We start from the raw sequence: 22,224 nt of genomic DNA, 5'->3' as shown, positions 1-22,224 counted from the left end.
ACTGGATTTAAAGGCTTGGAAATTGCTTATTATACAAGCATAAGAACCTGAGTTGGATCCCCAGAACACACACACAGCCATGTATGGTGGTGTACATTTGTAATTCCAGTGCTAAGAGGCAGACATAGTAGGATCCCATGACCCATTGGCTAGCCAGACTAGCCAACTGGTGAACTCCAGGTTCACTGAGAGACCCTACTTTAAAAAATAAGATATACTACCCCATCAGTTAGCCATGAGGTTCCAGAGACCCTCCAAACAGCACAGGCTATTGTTGTTGATTGTTTTTGGTTGCTGACCAGAATTAGATGGTAAGACCCTATTGCAGACACCACATACCCTGGGTACAGGACAGAGAAATCAAGCTGGAAAGGGAACAGAAGGGCTTCCTTTCTAACCATAAGATGCTACCAGGCAGCTGGGAGAGAAAAGTCATCAATAATGTTACTAAGTGGGTAGACCTTACATGCTATAATGCTGACCTCCATGCAAATTGTGCCCATAGGCACAACAATGGCAGAAGTATTTTCTGATTGGATTTGAGGGAGAGGAGGGAATTCATGCCTGGTACTGTAAAGTTCATCAAAAGACCAAACTTACTATTGTTGCTTTACTGAATGCACATAGTGTCAAACTGCCTCCTAAATATTTATGCTTATACTCATAGACAAATGCTGCTCTCAGCTCTTATCAGAAAAGCTTTTCTGTCTGTAGCCAACAGCTGTGAAGGCAGAAACTCGGGGAGATGGAAAGACAGGGTGGGATGGCCATTGCAATTATGAACTCACAACATTTAGTCATAAATAGGGGAAGGGTTCATGGGTCTATCCCTCCTGAGGATCCATTAGCTACTGATCACTAACGCTGAGGGAGAGTAAATATTGATCTTCAATAGGGTAGCCATTGGTATGTCCTCTATGCTCTGGTGTGTAGCTCCACAGTCATGAGCATGTGAGTGACTGGTTAAACTTGAATACAAAACAAAAAACAATATGCAATCAGGATGGGGAGAAAAGTGAGAAAACTGAACAAAGGTAGACAGTGAGTATAATTAGGATGCACTATATATACATATGAAACTGTCAAGGAGCTGGGTATGACAGTATACATCTTCCATTCCAGCACCCAAGAGGCAAAGTTAGGTGGATCTGAGTTCAAGGTCAATCTGGTTTACATAGTGAGTTCAAGGCCAGCCTAGGCTACATAGTAGACTCTTCTCAAAATAAAACAAAGCATGCATACCCACAAAAACAACTTTCAAGGAATAAATGTAACTAAAATGGTATTTGAAAGCAGGTATGGTAGCTTATAACTGTAAGCTCTTGGTAGACCAAGGCAGAAGGAATGCCAGGAATTAAAGGCCATAGTACATAGTAAGCTCAAGCCATCCTGAACTACAGAGAGAGTCTGTTGAAAAAAAAAAAAAGGATTCAAAATGTGTTTACACAAAAGATCACATAAAGCATCCATGGAATCACAAAAGTAGACACATGGCTATTGACAAAGTCTTCCTCTGGATTCCACCAATGAAGAGGGAAACAAAAGCAAAACTGAGTCCCCAGGGCTGGGTGGTAATTCAGGGCATCCTCTTCCCAGGACCTTTAAGCAGCCAAGCATGCCTATGAATCTGATCAGCAATAAGCATCTTCATGATCATTGGATTCAAGCCCACCTACCATGGGTTAGGTAGCAAAGAGGACCCATGATGCTGTAGACTGGTGTCCTTACCTAGCCACAGTAAATGTATCTTCTGGCAGGAGTCGAGCTAGCTGGATGAAGATGTGATTGAGAGACGGGCAAAAGCCGCACCACTTTGTGTAATAGAGCAGTAGAACATCCTGTGGGAAGGGGAGATAGTTACTCATATCTGGTCCTGGACCTCATTTCCTGCTCTGCTAAATCCTGAAGGCATTGAGTCACTGACTGTGCAGGAATCATAGTGAGCATTTTTTTTTTTCCACCTGTAATTGTAATTACGTGTTTCTTTACGGTCTTAGCAGTTAGAAAAGCACCATGCAATCTGCTCATGTCCCACCACTAGACTAATCTGCATATCAGAAATAGACAGTTTTCCCCTAAATGCCTACAGCTGTAGAATTTAACAGGAATGGATGGCTTGATTTTTGCTCCACTCTTGAACCCCTAAACCTCATATGCTCAAGTGCTCTACCATGAAGTCCCATCTCCAGCCCCGTACCTGTTTCCGAAGGGTTACTTCCCAGAAGGTATCAGTTGTCACTTCAGTGATTAAATGGGGAGACGGAAACTGGGCAGAATCACTTCCAGTAAGATGCCTTTTCAAGGGACTGTAGAGAACACTGAAGTTTTGAATAAAAGACTCTAAAAATGAAGAGAAAATGAGGTCATCTTTGCTCTAGGTACAAGTAGAATAGCCCATCTACTTTAAAACTGAAACAATGTCCCGTGCTTACTTTTTTTTTTTATTGTTGTTATTTTATTGGGGAGGGGGGTTGTTTTGTTTTGAGACAGTGTCTTACTTTGTTGCTCTGGCTGACCTGAACTTGTTCTGTAGACCAGGCTGGCCTTGAACTCAGACATCCACCTGCCTCTGCCTCTTCAAAGATTTGTGCCATCACACCTAGCTTCATGCTTATGTTTTTACCCCTGGCAAAAAGGTGCCCAGGCTGCCATTATGTTTAACTTTGGTAGTATCAACTCTCAGAGGACAGTCCTTTACTAACAAAACACCATGTAGGTGGGATGTTCAAATACAAATGGAGATTCCAGCCTGCTCTTTTCCAAAGAGACTGCCCCCACACACACACAGCATGAGAATGCACACAGCAATGCACACTGTACCTTTTGCAAGAGAGGCTGCTTGGACAGTAAGCTCTTTAAGCCTCACTATAAATGCAGCGACAGTACAAATGTGAAGGTGTTTAGTGCTCATTAATCTGCGGCCAAGTAGCTCTTTGGTTCCCTTTATTAAAGTTCTTCGATTATACATGGTGGAAAAAAGTATATAAATAAACCAAGTAATAAAAGCCCGAATTTAAGCAGCAATCTCACCCTTCCCACCAATGCCACCATCTCAGAATCCTCTGCCTCAGTGAAGCAACAACACTAGTCTCAACTTAGCTTCTTTCTTCCAACTCCCTCTAATGGAGGTCTTAACAGACAATAACTTGCTCTGCAAAAGGAGGAAGTGAAGTGTCATGTGAACACTTTAGACATGTCCTTAGCATAGCTGAAAAACTTAGATGGCTATAGTTTTGGACTGTGAAACCAAGACTTCCCAATCTGAATCTAAATTCTGAATTCTAGGATTTTCAAAACTGCTGGCCCAACAGATGAGATTGTCCCCACTTGATATAGAAGAGAAAAATGAAAGCCAAAGAGGGCTTATTTCAGGAAATCCTAAAATTCAAAGTAATGAGTCTGAACTTCTCTGAGCTGAGTATCACTCACAGAATCCAGAGAACCCAATCACTTTAAAATTTACATGCTCTCCTGAGTGTGGTGGTACACACCTTTAATTCCATGCCTGAAAGGCAGAGGCAGGTGGATCTCGGAGTTTAGGCCAGCATGGTCTATATAGTAAATTCTAGGCTAACCAAGGCTATATAGATAGAACCTATCTCGAAGGAGAAAAGCAAAACAACAGTAACAAAAACATGGTTGGGGGCTATGCTATGGAAAGACAGCACCATATCGGTGAAGAACAATGGCTGCTCTTCCAGAGGACCTGGGTTCAGTTTTCATCACCTACATGGTAGCTCACAATTGCCTATAATTCCAGTTCCAGAAGATCCAACCCCTCTTCTGGCCTCTCTAGGTATCAGACATACATATAGGCAAAATATCATACACATACAAAAATAAAAATAAAATTTTAAACTACATGCCTGGGGAGCATTTAAGAGCAATTAAGAGCACTGACTGCTCTTCCAGAGGACACAGGTTTGATTCCTAGCGTCTACATGGTGGCTCAGAACCACCTGTAAGCAGTTCCAAGAGATCTGACATTCTGTTGTGGCCTCTGCAGATACCGCACAAGTGTTGGTATATAGACATACATGCAGCAAAACATCCATGTACATAAAATAAAAATAAATATCAAAACAAATTACACAGTAGTTTTAAGAGAACCCACTACACCAACATATCATGAATTGGGAATAACAGGACTCTGTATAGTGACTGATCGATCACAAGTTTGCTTTGAGCATCGAGGAGCTCTTCTAATTATAATGATATGACACAGAAAAACCAACATTGTATGAGTCCTTTCACAAAGGTAGCTAATGTGAATGCTTCACCTGAACTGATGAAAGGACAGCCAGAAGGACTAGTGCTTAGAGGATCTGTGCTTATCCTGCTTTCATATACTCTCAACCTGGAAATCAAGTCCCTTTCACTATCAAATTCTTCTTCTCTTCATTTGGCAAGCACTGGCTCTCCCTGCATTTCCAATGATGCTGAACTAACAAGGCTTTTCAATTCTCACTTTCCTGTGTTGTATGTCAGGGACTTCAGCAAAGCCTGGGAACAGGACAGCATGAGTCCATTTGCTGTTGCTGCTGCCAAGCCCCAGGAGCCAACTCTGTGAAACTTTCCCACGGTAAAGCCTTAGGTCAACCCAAGTGGATTTCACTGGTTTGCAACCTGCTCTCAACACTGGTATGTTACAGTGTAGGGACTGAGGATTTAGGCAGGCTTCCCCAACATGCCATAAACGTTAATAACACAAATGGGGCCCACTGGCTCTGACACTCATACATTCAACCCTGTGAAACAAGAATGAGCAAGAGAGTCTAAGCTCACTCCTTTCTGCTTTGGTCCCTTTCGATTGCTGGTACTATTAATGGCCATGTTCATCAGCCTCTACATGTCCCACTAAAAAGGCTCTCACCATTCTGTCTGGCATGGAAGTCAGGTTCCTGGGATTAGTGCTTGCTTGGTCTTGGAAATGTGACAGAAGTTGCCAGTCTAGGTCCCTTAGTTCCCATGGGTTAGAATTCGGTAGGTAGAAGCTACTCCTCTATTTACCAGACAAACTGGCTTCTTTTCAAAATGACCAAAGATAAAGACAACTTATCTGAAGACTTCAAAGGACCTATGAAGCTGGCATCACCCCATGATCAGCAATAATGAGACCATTAATGCAAGTTATGGCTCTTAAACTAAGCAAAGCTTATCATGCTCAGGGAGACAAACCACCTACAGTACCTAGAGTGAACTTCATGAGGGCTTGTTTGGGGTCCAAGATATAGTGCGATTCTTCTTTCACATCAACAATTGTGGCAAACTCCTTTACAGGAGCAGAGCTTGGCGCACCTAGTCTCTCTGCATATAACCAAAATAAATTGGAATCCAAAAGGTAGATATTCAGGGTCTTGTTGGTTCTGCAGCTCAGGCCTGTGAAGGTTGTGCTAGTGAGGCCCACTTCAGGGAGGTGGTACCCGTTCTCCTCAATGTGAGGAATGGAGCTTGGGGCAGCAGCCTCACAGTTCTTCTCAAGGGAAGAGAATGTGATAGCCGGGGCTGTAAAAACATCCTGTTCAGAGCCAGTGAAGCTTGCCATGCCCCGGGATATGGTCCTGCAACATGCAGAGCAGTAGCTGAAAGGGCTGTAGGAGGTTAAAAAATTGCTGCATTCTGTGCTGCCCGACACCATGTGATAAAAAGTCTGCTCCTTGAGGTAGAAAGAATCCAGAGCAGCTGCCATCTCGAAGAAGCTGCACTGTGGCACGCTCACTGAGCTTGGCTTGGTACCACCCACTGTCTGGTTGACACATAGCTCACAGACATTGTGGGTCCTGGAGAGGGCTGGCCCCTGTGGCAGCACCACTGTGTTGCAGCAGGGGGACGCTGCCATCAGCTGAACATCAGGCAATGGGGCTGGCAGCTCTGGTGCCAGGGATTGGAACACAGGTGCCTCCACCCGCCGAAGGTGCTGAAGGAGGCGCTCCACCACCTGGTCCCCATAACAGTTATTGTACTCCAAGGCCACTTCGGTGATCTGAAAGACAGGGCAGAGCTGGTAAGAGACACGGGTTATGGATATAGAGAAGGTGGCCTCTAAAGCATCCCTAAGTTACAGGCAGAAGCCCAGGCCAAGCCTGCCTCAAAGGAGAAGTGGTCATACCAAAACTCTCCACCTCTAACTGCCCTGGAACTCACTCTGTAGATCAGCCCGGCCTTGAACACACAGAGATCCACCAAGTACTGGAATTGAAGGTGTGTGCCACAAGTCTGTTTTTTACAACACTGCCCCTCTATCAGCAAGCACTGAACCATTGTTCTGAGTTAGAAGGTTATAGAAACGTCTGCCTACCATAGATAAATGAAGTCCAGCTCAGGGATGTGTCCAGACCATTAAAAGAATCAGAACAGACTCGCCTTCCAGGTGAGTGTACTTTCTTCACACTGTTAACATTTCCCTATGCTGTCATTTTTTTCTCCATCTTTAGTAACTCTGAAAACTATACAAACACATGTGTAGATTTAAGTAAATTTACAGCATCTATACTCCCAAATATATTCATACCTTCCAGGAGATCCCCAATCCAGCTTGCTCCCAACTGTCCATGCCCATCTTTCCTTTCTAGAGCACCTCTTCCCCCTCCCTGCACCACTGTGGCTAGAAACCAGCTCATTCACATCTCTGTTCATTCAGTCTCCTCAGGCCATCATCCCCTCTTCCTAACTTCTAAAGTACGAGCCTAAGCATAATGGATACTTCTTGGCCAAGTGATACTTGGTGGTTTCTATTACCTGTAGGATAAAGTTATACTCTGGCCCATTTGCCTTTCCAGGCTTATATCATCCCATTTAGAACAGAACAGAACCCTTTATTGATGCCTGGTCAAGGACCCTGCCTCCTCCTCCGGCTGTTCCTAAGACCCTCAAATTGGGAGGCTGCTCAGGTAACGGCAATCCCACTCTGAATGGTAAATGAACTAGCTTCTGCACTCCTAGTCCCTGACAAAATGTATTTACAGCTGGGCGTTGGTGGTGCATGCCTTTAATCCCAGCACTTGGGAGGCAGAGACAGGCAGATCTCTGTGAGTTCGAAGCCAGCCTGGTCTACAGAGTGAGTGTCAGGACAGGCTCCAAAACAATACAGAGAAACCCTGTCTCTCAAAAAAAAAAAAATGTATTTTCAGACTAGCTCTTGGAATAAAACATCACTTTAGGTGGTTAACTAGTGTCTTAAATTACCCCTCACACATACAAACATCATCCTCCTTTTTGGACAATATTCTTTTTGTTTTGTTTTGTTGTTTTTTTGTTTTGTTTTGTTTTTTGTTTGTTTGTTTTTTGAGACAGGGTTTCTCTGTATTGCTTTGGAGTGGACAAGATTCTTGACAGCAACAGGACAGACCCTGACAACCCAACCCACAAAGAACCCTGGAACCTTCCACTCTTCCTGGACTGGTTTATATTCAAGGATAAAGTAACAGATAACTACTTCCCAGGGCCCTGCACACCCCATAAAACTTTAAGATCCACTGCTGTATTTTATAAAATCTTCCCAAATATGAATATTCATTACAGAAAGATAACAATGTTCCTAGACCATTTTCTTTCCTTGTCTGGTTCCTAATACCTCACACAGCAGCCATGCTCTAGAGGGGTGAGGCCTCCTACTTCTCTCCTATCACAAGCCCATTACAGAAACAGTTTAGAAAACAAAATTCATGGTACATCCTGTTAATGTGTTTCAATTTATGTCATAATTAATATAAACAATTAAGAACTTGGTAAACAATTATAAATGCCTTCTGTGGTGTCAATATTTCTGTTGTCTTCAATTAAAGAAATCTCTTAAGTCCAGATGCCTCTGCTTACTTGACTCGTGCTGTGAATGCCTGAAAGATCACTCAGAGTGGAGAACAAGTCAAAAGGACACTGCAGGCTGAGACAGACATTTTCTTTGATTAGTGTGTTGCATAATATACAGCATGATGTCTCAAGAATGCTGTAGGAACACTAGGGAACAGTGTCCCTGGTGTCAGGATCTATGTTTTCTTTGTGTGTACACATGCAAGTGTGAGGTGTCCATGCTAGTGGCATATATGTAAAGGCAGTTGCCCACTCCTAGGCTTGGTACAGCCACCATTTGGTCACTTACAACCTACACAAAGCCCACAACCATCATAAGGGTCCTTGCCTACTATGCCCTCAATTGTCTGCCCAGATCTAGGCCCACAATGAAAAACAAAGCTGCCCTGAACTCTCTATTGAGCATTTAGCTCTCCTTACTAAAGTATGATGCTTTTCCCAAGCCCCTCCTCCCCTTCTGCTAGGATCCTGTTCTCTGGGATATCACTTCCCTCTTTTCCTTACTGACCAGGCCTGGCGGGAGCCTGATTGTCCTCTGACTAATGAGCAGGCTCTTAGTTCTCAACAGGACCAGTTTCTGAGACCAGACACCTGTAGTTACCACACACTTCTTTCCCTATGAGCTCCCAGTACCCAGTGAACACTGGCCAGACTGACACGGCACATGAAGGAAGGTGCTGGGTAGATGATGCTTGTCTCAGGAATGCACAATATTAAGAGGGGCCACCCTGCCCATATAGACTCCACCTACTATACAGCACCCTAGGAATCCTGTGAAGAGTCACAGGTGAAACTGATTTTTAAAAAGGCCTGCCAGCAGATGCTAGAAACAGAAGATGTGGGGAGATGCTCATCTGAGAACAAAAGCAAAGCCTCCCTCTGGTGCCAAATTCAACCTCAGCCCTCTGGAGTGAGGGTCTAGACCCACCTCTCTTCATGCCCAAGTCAAGGAAGACAATATCCCAAAAGTAAAAAGTCACAGCCATAGCTACCTTTCCTGCACACCTAGATGGCTTTTAATCTAGATGGCACAGAGGCCTGGGCATGGAAAAGAGACTTTTGGACCATAAAACATTCATGCAGTGCACATTTTCTAAAGAAATGAAGTCTTAAGACTAGTTCAGTGGAAGGAACAGAACTACTTCATTGCTCTCTCCTTTCTTCTTTTAAAGCCAGACTGTGGCATCAGTCAGAAGGTTCCCAGTGGGGATAACAACTTGGACCAAATGCTGAAGAACATCAGAGTGAGTCTTGGCTGGTGAAAAGTTCTGCCCCAGACTCCAGAGCACTATGTCTGCCTGGCCTGATCTCTGCTACACTGGCTGTCAGATTCTGGTTTGAGCCAATTAAGGGATTCTTGAGGGAAAGAAAAAAATAAAAACCTAATAAATCCAATTTAGCAATCCTAGGCTCTCTCCTGCTGATTGTTATTGTTCCTCTAAGTGCTTCCAAATGATCCATGTATAAAATAAACTCACGCCTAGAAAGAATGGATGTTCCAGAAAGGAGAGAGGGTGGGAAGACTCCTGCAGCACCTGTCTCTGGAAATCTGTCTATCCATGCAACAAGAACCATCTAGAGAAAAAGGTACACAGCACCACTGCAGCTTCACCTGGCCACCGTGTTACTGACCCCAGGATGGCCAAAGCTGGCAGCCCCATGACAGTGGCACTTCCTAGGCCTTATCAGTTTGCTTGTGATCCTAATACCTTGTAAACAGGAACATTAGTGCAGTCACCTGGTCTATATCTGGGGAAGCAATTTCCCTTCCCTCCTAGTCACCCCTCACGAGATCAACAAATAACGATGGTCGGAGAATGTGGGAGAAATCCCTAACCCAGGCACAAACCACTGAGCCACAGCTACTATACCTGAAAGCCACTCTGAACTTGGAAGAAGAGCTATGAGAGGATCACCAGGACTCCTACCTCATCCAGGAGAGGATGCCTCTCAGCTAAGGGATCAAAAGGTATGAATAGGAAGAGTGCTGGTCCTTTCTTCAGCTCATTGTTCAACAGCAGACTCTTGCCTCCATGGGGCTGTAGCCATCGGAACAGGGTCTCCTGGTTTTCTGAGGCCCACTTATAGATGTTCTCAGCTGTGAAGTTCATTACTTCCCTGGGGAAGACCTGCCAAGGACAAATTCAAAAGAATAAAACAGGTGAGTAAGACACAGCAGAGCCAAAGTGCCAGCACTGTCCTCCAGAGGCCTGGTCAAGCTGCACTGTGAGGGAGAAAAAAAGCACCCAGAAAAGGCACCACTGCTGGCTGTAAAGCCAACACTCAGCCCACCACTCCACACAGTCTCACGAGTGTCCTCAACAAGTGGGGAGAAAGTCACCATGGGAGCAGGATGTCGCTTTCACATCACTGGGTTTGCCTTTTGCTGAGATAGACTCACCTATCCACAAGTACTCTCCCTGCCTTTAGGTAGCTGTAATGACCTCTAGTCCCCCAGTCTAAGGAGAGTTACAGAGCACCACGAGGTACTTATAAAAGAATCTAGTCCTACCGTCCTTGGTGACGGGATGTTAGAGCTTAACCTTAGCTTATCAAGTCCTGTCCTAGAGGTCAGAATGGAGTTTCCACTACGCAGAGGCTACACAGGCTTTGGTGATGGTCACACCAGTAACTGGGTAAATTAGTGAGTAACCTAAGCTTACGCAAGGCCCAGGTCACACTTTGTGTGTAGTGGTATTATTGCTTTGTTCTTCTGTAATATGAAAGTACTTTTGAAAGTCCAATGACAATAAACCAGAGCTTCAAGTAATTTCCAGAGTGAAAGGTCTCACAAGATGAAGCATGTGGTGACCACCAGAATGGAGACTGGAATGCGACCACATGATGACCGTGCCACTACCTCTGCTTTTTAAGATACTTCACTTGATAAAAGGCATCAGCTGATAAACAAATGAAAGCACCCAACTGAGGCAGCAAGCCTGGACAGTTTCAGAATGACTTCACAGTTCTCCTTTTCTCCATTTACTCTTCCTTGAAGCCCTGTGCTATAAATATATACAGGCAAAAACAATGGTGTAAGAAAATGAGAGCTAGCAAAGCAGATGAGGTGAAAAGCTATATGGGCACAAGGAAAGTGAGCAGGCAGTGGGAGAGGCAACCACAGCGGTGATGCTCAGAGTACGACAATGAGGGTTTAAAACACATCATGAACACTTCCATTTGGAAAACACAAAAATACATTTAGGAATATAAATAGCAAGAAGAAAAGCACAATATCTGAGATATGAGAGTTAGGCAGATGCTAAAATGACTGGCAAACAAGGGACACTCTGTGGTGGGGGCTCAATAGCATTTGGAAAGATCCATGACCCTGAGCTAAGGGCAGAAATCGTCATTGGATCTCAAAGCCAATGATCCTGTTGAAAGCCAGCAATCTTGTCAACAATGAAAACACCTCAGAGGGCCAGCAAGAAGGCTCAATGGATAAAGGCACTCCTATGACATATATGATGAAAGGAGAAAATCAACTTCTGCAAATTGTCCTTGGACCTCCGTGTGTGTGTGTGTGTGTGTGTGTGTGTGTGTGTGTGTCTGTGTGTGTCTGTGTGTGTGTGTCTCTGTGTGTAACAAAATTAATAATATGACTAAATATAAAATACTTCAGAAAACCTGTCAGCAATGACTGTGGAAGTTGCAAGGACACAGATGTGAAGCTTAAGGCTCAGAAGTAGGTAAGTGGCAGCAATCCCAGCAAAGTAGCAAATAAAATCAGGGAACAAAGGAGAAATGAGAACTTAGAATCTCTGAGGTGAGAAGCTACCCACTTCTCCCTATCTCTTGACAAGAACTTGGACACTCCACTGTTACTGTAGGAGAAAAGCCCCTCACATCCCTGCTCTTCATATAAGAACAAATGAACAACACTGCCCAGTGGAAGCTAATCTCAGAGAATGTGGGCCTAGAGTAAGAAATCACCAACTGAGTAACCACAGTTTCACTCAGGAAGGGCAACTAACAAAGCTGTATCACAATTTAAGTACTAAGCAAACACGGTCTAAATAGCACATTTAAGACCCTCTAATGCACAGATTCTTACCAGGGGCTGGGCTCTAGGGTGGGCTTATAGGAATTCTCAATTTGCACATAAAATCACTTGCTCTTTCCTAGGGAGAGGTCCATACATTTCATCCAGTTCTCATTGAGTCTGTGACCTACAATAAGGTTAAGAACCACTGCACTAATACAAATGTGATTTTAAAATACTTACAAGTGATGTGTTGAAATGTCTATGTAAATACACACTTCCAGAGTGTACTAAGGATACCAGTTTCGCAAGATGTTTATTTGTGATAACCCCAAATCGTACTGTTCCTAGGTAATCTGAAACAGAAAATTTTCCTTTATTAAAGAGGAGGCCTAGGCCTTAAAACAATCACAAACCCATTGATCCAGTCCTAAAGTGCCTGTCCCCTCAGGCAAGGTTGTTGCTAACCTGGCCTGGCCCCAGGAGGACCAGCTGTAGGAGTTGGACTCATCACTCTAGTCACTTAGGCTGAGGAGACTACAGCCACTTGCAACAAACTGGCCTGTCTGCTTTGCCACCCTGTTCCCCTTGCTCAGACAAGCCTACCTCTGAAGGTACAAGGTACAAGCTGGTGTCTTTGGACATGGCCAGCTCCTTCTTATCAATCATCTTGTTCTCCCCTTCCCTGACTAACCACCTAATAGCAAGTACCCAAGAGACAGACGCTCTGGGGAGATGTTGGGACTCTATCCTATCTTGATGGCACTTTAAGTACCTATATTATTGTCTTATTTATTTAGATTTTTCTTCATCCAAATTCCTCCTAAGAATTCATGCTCTTATTTATTGCTGGTACCCTAGCAATAAATGACTCTGAACTTCTGATCTTTCCAGTACTGGAATTATAGAGATGTGTTACCACAAGCAGTTTATGGGGTGCTAGGGATCAAACCCAGGGTTTTATCCATGCTAGGCAAGCATTCTACCAACTGAGTGGCACTGCATGACACTAAATATATGTGAAATAAATGAACCTAGCATATACAAAGAACTCACACAAACTGACATATAAAAATGATTAAAATGGTCACACCACAGAAAAGAAATGGAACTGGCTAATTCCTACATTGAAAAATGATCAATCTCACTTGGAGTAAAACAAAACAATTCCACTTTTGCCAAACTACCTAAAATTTAGGCTTAGGAAATAGAGAGTATCAATGGCCAGCAGAGCAATGGTAGCTCTGATAACAATGCCAGCAGAGAAGGTAAAATCTAGGACTTGAGGGAGAAGTTACTGGACTGTTAGGACCAAGAAGGGATACCAGTAGCAATCTCATGTGTGTCCTAGGAGTCACATTCAGGGACACTAGCTAGCAGACACCATTCAGCTGGAAGGGATGAGGAGGCAGAACTATCATAAAGTACAGAAACATCTCCAAGACAGCAGCAGAACTGCTGTCTAAAGAAAACAAAACAAAAAGCTCTTAGTTGGAAAACAGTATTCTTTTCTTATGGGCACATGGGAGTAAATGTGTATAAAGAACACAATAGCCCAGACACTCTGAAGACTGAAGCAAGAGGAATGCTTGAGCCTAGGAAGAGCTTAAGACCAAGCTGGGCAGAATATGGAGACCCATCTCTAAGGAAAGTAAAACTGGTTTGGTGTTGGGACACAAAGAGAGTTATATCCTCATCTATGATGCTTCTGTTACTAAAAATAAACAAATAACTAAATTTAAATGTACTGTGTGTAGACCTGCCACATCACCAGTACAGAGGTTAAAGGACCACCTTTGGTATAGGTTCTGGGATAGAACTCAGGCTGTCAGGTTGGTAGCAAGAGCACTTACCTGTTTAGTCTTTGCTATTTTTCAAGGAACATGCAATGTGGTGTTTGAAAATTCTAAAATATAGGGGTGAGTAAGACAGTAGAGGGAAGAGTGTGTCCTTTCCCTGCCTTATTACAGATGTTACATAAGATCTTAAACTTTGAATGCTACCAACTCATAACCAAGGAGACAAAGTATAAAAGTATGAAGGCATCAACACACAAAAGTGTCATCCTCAACCAGGTGTGGTGGCACATATCTTTAGTTCCAGCACTTGGAGGCAGAGATAAGTGAATCTCTGTGTGTCTGAGGCCAGGCTGGTCTACAGAGCGAATTCCAGGACAGCTAGAGATCCCGTCTCAAAAATAACAAAGAAAGTGTTCTTCAATCCTGTACCCTTCCTTCCAGCATTGCCAGGTGAGGAGCAGCTGAGAATAGTGGGAATGCCTTTTCTACCATGGTAAACAATTCTAAACACAAACCTGACAAGTTTAAAGTGACACAAGAGAAATACAGGAAGAATAAACCAAAAAGTAAAAAGAGTAGTTTGTAAGGAGGCCTGCATATCCCTGAGCAGGGCTGTCTGCACTTGACTCAGAGGCACAGTTATGTTTCACATAATCCAAAAACTAAATCAAGGGAAATGGAGAGAACCTACTGTAGACTGCTGGTTCTAGCAAATAAACTTAACTGCAAATGATTAATACCATAGTGAGGAGTGAAGGAGAAAGAGCCCACCTCAGTTACTAAAAGACATAAAAGTAAGAGCAAAGAGAAATGAACCAAGTCCATAAACATCATTAAGAAATATGTTTCCCACCTAGATACCCCTCAATCAAAGAATGGATAAAGAAAATGTGGTACATTTACACAATGGAGTATTACTCAGTAGTGAGAAGCAGTATCTTTAAATTTGCAAGCCAATGGACAGAACTAGGGGGGGAAAAACCATACTGGGTAAGGTAACCCAGACCCAGAAAGACAAATATAGTATGTACTCACTCGTAAGTTAATACCAGACATAAAGCAAAGCCTACAATCCAAAACCCCAGAGAAGCTAGATCCCTCTTCCAGAAACAGATGGAAGCAGATGCAAAGTTATATAACTAACCATTGCACAGACCTCCTGGAGTATAATCAAAGTGAGGGAGGAGCAATAATATGAACAAAGGAGTCAAGACCATGATGGGAAAACAATAGAATCAGCTAACCAGAGCTAGTGAAAGATCACTGACTTTGCACTGTCAACTGTGGAACCAGCATAGGAATGAACTAGGCCCCCTGAATACAGGCTTGGACAGCATATGAAGCCCCTGGCAGTGGGTCCAAGATCTAACTATAGTGTATAAACTGACTTAGTGGAGCCCATTCTCTATGGAGAGACACCTTGCTCAGCTAGACATGGAAAGGGGGGGTGCCTTGGTCCTGCCTCAAGGAGGAGATGGGACAGACTTAGCTGATATCCTAGGGCCTTACCCTCTCTGAGGAGCAGATGGGAGGTGGGATGGGAGGAAGGGGAGAACGGGAGGAAAGGGGGAAGAGGGAACTGGGATTGGAAGGTAAAAGGAAGGAAGGAAGGAAGGAAGGAAGGAAGGAAGGAAGGAAGGAAAGAAGATGTTTTCCATAAGGCTATAAACTAGCAATTCTGAAACTACTACTAATATTTCTTTGTATGTAAATATACTATCACCTTGGACACCAGGATATTTACTAGTAGGGTAAGAAGTTGTAGGAGGGGAGACTAAAGTGTGCTATACTGGAATCAGAGAACATTGTATAAGTTGGCTTTTAATTTACACATTATGTATGCAACATAAAAATGTGGATGCTTTAGCATCACAAGGGCATAAACACACGTGCTTCCTATTCTATCTGCTAGATCTTGAAGTGAGGTCTCCCTGATACTGTCAAAGAGTACACCCAGCACTCAGATCTTCATCTCCAAGTATCAATCTACACTGAAAGGCACCAGGCTCTTACAGAAGAAGCTGATAGATAGAAGGGGAAAGAAATGTGTGTTACAGTCCTAGGGATGGACCTTGGGCCTTCCACATGCTAACAAACACTCTATCATTGAGCCATTCCCAAAGTCCCTTTAAAAATTTAAATTGTAAACATATTAAGTTCAGATAATGAAAATATCAGGGGAAAAAAGCAGCACTTAAGATAAAGTATGATGAACTGCCAGTGCCTAAATGACACTGCACATAGAAAGGAAAATGCTGAATCCTGTCGAACAGCTGTAGTTAGAACAAGAAAATTAGCCAATAAGGACACTGATTTGGTAGACTGTCAAAGTGACCAGCATGATACCCAGCAACAGAAGAATCAAAAGTGACAGCGTGACCCAGAAGCTGAATGGGCCCATTCAAAGGCCAGTTTGCATCAGTATCAATGGACAGGTTGCCTGAACAAAGCAGAGCCTAACAATTCCAACATATTGCAATTCTAAAACTTTACTTTTTACACATACAGACGTTTATAAAAATCATACTGGTGGTATTTTACAGGAAGAAGTATATCAAGTTTGCAATTAATACTTATATCAACATAAGAAGTTTAAAGCAAGCACCAGAATGGTCTACAACAGTAGTCTCTGTCACTTGTAACCCCTCCTTCAGAAAGAGACATCAAACTCTTAACTACAAACTTAGCTTATACAATTTAACTGTCTCAGAGGCCTACAGTGTTTGGTATGCTGGGAGTACTATACCCAAGGATCCCCCCCCCCCCCCCAAAAAAAAAAAACAAGCCAGAAATGAGCAAGGCAGAACTCTTAGACCTCCAGGAGACTTCTGTGTGAGCTAATCCCTAGGGATCTGAACAAAAAAGGAATACTGACTGGGTCAAGAGACATAGCATACAGACACCTAAAGATAAGTATGTCATGGTCTACTTCATAATAAGTATCACCAGATTAAGCTACATGGCATTTAGTCAGTATGACTAAGACATAATTTACCTCTAGGGAAATTTCTCTTCTGGGTAAATTTTTCTTATTTATATTGGAAAACAGTAACATTCCAATAGGCAAATCAGTGTGGCCTAGAAACAACCCTTATTTTATTCTCATTAGCTTCTAATTTCTCTCCCTGCCCCCCCCCAGAATTTTTGATGAATTGGGAAAAGGAGAATAAGAGGATTGTGTTAAAAGAGGGTGACAACTCTTTCAATGTAGCTGGTGACTCCCTCCCCAGCGTACTTATGATGATGACCTCAGACTCCAATGACAAACATGTCTACTAAATGAAAGTCCTTCACAGAAATGGACACACATTTGCTACACAAATGCTTATTTCCTATGCATAAACTATTGCCAGTCCTCCCATGTTCCCCTAGAAATGTAACTTTGAGGTTTGTGTATGTTTCATGAGTCTTCACATAAAACTAAAGCAACTGTACAGGAAGACATCTGACACTTGGGCACCACAGATATGTTCCAGTGCTTGCTAAGATACTGCTCAAGTAAACAGGGAACATCCTTTCTTGGGAGCTGGACAAGAGGGAAGAGCAATGTATCCAAATCAGATACAGACTATACACTACAGAGCTAAATGGGCATTGTCACATATCTTCATGGCAGTAAAATATACATACACCTGCACAGCAGCAGTCCTGCTTTTTAAATCCCAAAGCACAGTGTTAAATGCTCAAACACTTCCTTTTAAATGTTGCCCTTTCCACCCTCAGAGAAGGAAGAGTCTTCCAGGCTGAACATCTGCCTACAAGCCCACCTCCATCTATTTTAGGATGTACTATGTGCTAGCTTAGTCAGCTATGTGAGGTGTTTCTTTCCCTCAAGACAAGCCTTTATAAATGTGAAGACTATCCTTACCTCACAGGCTTATGATTACTGATATTTCTTTTTCTTTCTTTTTGGTTTTTCAAGATGGGTTTCTCTGTGTAGCCCTGGCTATCCTGGAACTCACTCTATAGACCAGTCTGGCCTCTAACTCATAGAGATCCATCTGTCTCTGCCTCCCTAGTACTGAGATTAAAGGCTTGTACCACCGCCTGGCAGATCATGGAATTTTCAAAAGGAAAAATTCCTTTATACTTCCAATGAGAAACTGAATATCAGTGAGAAGGGAGTGCCTGGGCCATGAATGATTTTCACTAGAGTGACTTGTTCTCTGTGCACAGCGTTCCTTGTTAGAAAGCTATTACTAAAGTCCAAGAGAAAATTAAGATAAAGGCTGTCTATGAATACAATAGGAGTTCCAAGAAGGGAGCAGGACTGGAAGGGTGAGCTCTTCACCATGGATCTGGGCTCCTAGCTCAGCTTCCATATTTACAGTTGTATTCTAACAAATTACCAGATATTTAATGATGTTGGGACTATAAGGGTAAGGTATTTAAAATGAGCTGAACTAGACTACAATCAACCTTGTGTGTCAGCAGAACATGTTCCTTTCATAGGCTCTAAAGTATAGGTTCTCAACCTGTGGGTCATGGCCCCTTAGGAGTTGGATGACTTTTCACAGAGGTTACCTAAGACTATTGGAAAATACAGATATTTACATTGCAACTCATAATAGTATCAAAATTACAGTTATGAAATAACAATGGAAATAATTATATGGTTGGGGGTCACCACAACATAAGGAACTGAATTAAAAGGCCACAGCATTAGGAAGGTTAAGAACCACTGCTCTAGAGGGAATCCTTCTAGCTCCTGGCAGCTATCCACACTGCTTGGCTGCAGCCCCTTCACCAGCCGTCAAGCTAGTGACGGCCAGTCAACTACTTCTCATAACACACTAATACTGACTACTGTTCTGCATTTCAATCAATACTTAAGATTGATTACATCATCAGAATACACTACCCAGATACCAGGATAACATCCCATCTCAAGATCACCTGATTAGCAATGTCATTTCACTTGCTCTTCATCATGTGACATCAACAATCAGCAGTCCTAAAGTAGACTTTAGACATTAACCACTCCCTCAGAACTTCAGCTTCCAAATGTTTTAAACTGAGTTAAGAACAGTTTGTATCTCAAAAGCTGGTAGTAAAGAATGCATCACTCAGGGAAAGCCTGGTCCAAAGTAATGTTCAAAAATCAGCTTACCATATTCGGTTCTGTTAACAGTGTCTCATGTACAGACCCAAACTGGAGCGGATCTTATACAAATGTACAACCGTAAGCCTCTGATTTTATTCTGTGAACCCTTAGATTTCTTTCAAATTTTCAATGCTTTTGGTTCTTTGTTTAGGAGCGTATTTCAACTTCTAAATATTGGAAAGGAAAAAAAAATACAAACATGAAGAAAGAACAACAAACATACCCCAAAAATAAGACAAAAGACCACCACAAAACAACTAGAAAGTGAAAATAGGGTCATTTTCTAAGCCCACAAGCTCAAGAATGGAAATAGCTACATTCAATTTAATTCAGATCCTCCTTGAGCTGAGGTGACAATGCCCCAGAGAGTCTGGCTTTCCCCCAGCAGAGTCCTGCTGAGCCTTTTGTCCTGCAGGAAAACAGAGGCTTACCAGACAAACCTGTGCCCCTCACTATAGAGATGCATACCTATTCCACATGAGTTGGTACTGAGTACAAAGAATATACGGTTCCATGAAAGTTCATCTGTAGCCCACAAAGAACTATTAAGCCCAAAGTCTCAAGAATCAGACCTATTACCAAGAAACGTACATAATACAACCTCCAATTTGGCCTGGCTAGGCAGGCCTTTATATTCCAAAACTTTCAAAAAAAGAAAAAGGGAAAAAAATGTAGTGGAGGGTAGAGGTTTCCTTACCTGCCTGTGATTATTGTTTGTTTGCTTGTTTGCTTGTTTCGTTTTGTTTCAAGACAGGGTTTCTCTGTATAGCCCTGGCTGTCCTGGAACTTGCTCTGTAGACCAGATCAAGAGATCTGGCTGCTTCTGCAGAAGTGTACCATCACTGCCTGGATTCTGCACAAGTGTTTTTTCCTTGTTTTGTGACAGGGTCTCCTGGCCTAGTGAGGTGGCTCAGCAGTAAAGAGCACTTGTTCCCTCTTCCAAAGGGCCAGGGTTCTGTTCCCAGCACCCACATTAGTTAGCTCACAACTAACCCTACACATACAGTTTCAAGGGACCCTACACATACTTCTGGCCTCTGTGAGTACCAGGCACATTTGTATACATAAAATAAAAAAGAAACTGTCTTATATAGTCCAGGCTAGCCTCAAGCTAGCTAAGGATGACCTTGAACTCCTGCCCACACTTCCAAAGTGCTGAGATTACACGAGTGCACCATTACACAAGGTTTCTACAGTGCTAAGGATTGAAGCCAAAGCTTTGTGCATGTGAAACAAGCTTTCTGCCAACTGAACTCTATCTTAGCCCCCTCTAAAAGTAATCAAGAGAAGCTTTATTTACAAAGTAAGCACATGGAAATGTCTTTTTCCTGTGCAAAAACTCACTTTTACCAGCAAATCATGGTTCCCCACTACTCAGTTCTACCAGATACCACCAGATAGAGCAGAGTACCTGTACTGCAACCAGAAGATACTCCTCTGTTTCTTATTAAAAAAAAAAAAAAAAAAAAAAAAAAAAACCCAAAAAAACAAAAAACTAGCCATTAAAACACTACAGCTGCCTGATCTCTCAGGATTTGGAGAAACTGGAGGAAAAAAAGAACAGTACAGTCGTGATATCTGGGAAAGAGATGAATCCCAAAACTCCTGAGGAGACCGACAACTAAAGTGTCCAGAGTTCCTTATATAAAATGGCATGGCATTTGCATATTACCTTTTCATCTACCTGTGCGCTTTGAATTCACTTCAGATAATACAGCTCTTATGCTATACTCTTTAAGGAATGGTCATTTAAAAATCTGTACACATGGGGCTGGAGAGATGGCCCAGGGGTTAAGAGCACTTGCTGCTCTTGCACAGGACCAGAGCTCAGTTCCCAGCACCCAAATAGGGAAGCTCACAGCTGCTTATAAGTACAATTCCAGGGGATTTGATACTCTCTTCTGGCTTCTGTGGATACCTGAACGAACACACACACACATACACACACACACACACACACACACTTTAAAAATCTGTATGTGTTCAACAAAGACACTTTTTTTTTTTAAAGAGAAAAACGTATATTGCCTTAAACTCCTAGGCTCAGGCAATTCTCCTATCTCAGCTTATGAATAGACTATTCTTAATACTCAACTGAATCTGCAGATCAATAAAACTAATGCCACAAAGCAAGGTAACGGAAAAGGATGGAGACTATTGTCATTAATTAATAATTCAGTGTATCTTCAAGGTGACATATAGGAACCATGTAAATTTTAATTCGGTTCCTCAGGTTCTTGTGTGGGACAGTTAGAAACCAGGAGAGAAAGTAGGAAGGAACAGAAAAGGGTCTTCAGGGAGGCTATCACAGTGACTGCTGTACACTAAGATACATCTGAAGGACAGGCAGGAGAAACTGATGGGACAAGAGTCACAGGACTTTCAAACCTTTCTTCGTCTGAGGAGATAGCTTGGTCAGTAAAGTATCTCATGCACAAGCATGACAAGCTGAGTTCAGATCCCAAGCACCCACATAAAAAAGCCAACCATGGTTACATGTGTCTGTAATCCTAGGTGGTAGGTATAATGGATCCCTAGAGTTCACTGGCCAGCCAGTCTAGCCAATTGGTAAGTACCAGGTTGAGAGATAAACCCTATTTCAAAAGATAGAGAGCAATTGAGGAAGGTATGATACCAACTCCTAGCTTCCATAAGCAGATGTACACCCAGGTGGACACACATAAGGCCAGTCAAGTGACAGAATTCCTTCTGCAGACGGGGTCTTTCAAAAGCACAAACTGCTTATCTGGGCACTTCTAAGTAGGGATGCAGTTCCTGAAGAACTATAGACTTCAAGGCTACTGTTTATTTACACACAAATTAACCTAGACATATAAAACAGGCACCAGACCTCCATCTCCAACTTCCAAATTTCTACACAGATGAACTCAATCAAAGAAAAATTAATGATCTTATTCTAGAGTCAGACACTGTCAGCTTCCAGTTTGCTGCATCCCCTTTTGTCAATCAGATGAAAAGAAAAACCAAAATTTGCTGCAAGGGGTAAGGACTCTTGTCTAAGCATTTGTGAGGTTCATATGGGAGGTTCTCCTGTATTTTATGCTAATCTGGACTACAGAGTGAGAAGAACTTAAAAAATAAATAAATAAATACAAATTTTCTTTTTCTTTTGAAAAAGCTGGAAATGTATCCCTCAATGGCAGAGCTCTAGCCTAGTACACAGAAGGCCCTGATTCCCATCTCTAGCACTAGAAAAACAAGACAAAAACCATCACATACCTCTTTTTAAAAAGCTACCAAAATTGGGTGGTGGCAGTGGCGGCAGCAGCAAATGACTTTAGTCCTAGCACTCCAGAGGCGGAGGCAGATGGATCTCTGACTTTGAGGCCAGCCTGGTCTACATAGGGAGTTCCAGGACAGCCAGGGCTACACAGAGAAACCCTGTCTCAGAAAAACCAACCAACCAACCAACCAACAAGCCCTACCAAATTTATCAGAATGTAGTATTTTATCAGACCACAGTAAATTTTTTCTGGAAAATAATTAAATTAAATAATTACAAGACA

The 22,224-nt window shown here is 42.6% G+C and overlaps 1 protein-coding gene across 2 annotated transcripts in view; it reads right to left on the bottom strand.

The window, feature by feature from the left end:
- The window catches only part of LOC127220442 (thioredoxin domain-containing protein 11-like), a 49,469-nt gene that overhangs the window by 8,157 nt on the left and 19,088 nt on the right, over window positions 1–22,224 (bottom strand). Inside the window, exons 3-7 of one of the 2 annotated variants that reach the window (XM_051182660.1) lie at window positions 12,038–12,150; window positions 9,738–9,938; window positions 5,191–5,983; window positions 2,198–2,340; window positions 1,729–1,838 (exon numbers count right to left, since the gene is read on the bottom strand). In XM_051182660.1, the coding sequence (XP_051038617.1) occupies window positions 1,729–1,838; window positions 2,198–2,340; window positions 5,191–5,983; window positions 9,738–9,938; window positions 12,038–12,150 (1,360 nt within the window). The remainder of the gene's footprint in view (window positions 1–1,728; window positions 1,839–2,197; window positions 2,341–5,190; window positions 5,984–9,737; window positions 9,939–12,037; window positions 12,151–22,224) is intronic. The other variant, XM_051183277.1, reaches the window with a different exon arrangement.

This window comes from Phodopus roborovskii, unplaced genomic scaffold, assembly GCF_943737965.1.
Source record: "Phodopus roborovskii unplaced genomic scaffold, PHOROB, whole genome shotgun sequence".
In the NCBI taxonomy this organism is placed as follows: domain Eukaryota; kingdom Metazoa; phylum Chordata; class Mammalia; order Rodentia; family Cricetidae; genus Phodopus; species Phodopus roborovskii.
This window is presented reverse-complemented; position numbering and strand designations above follow the sequence as displayed.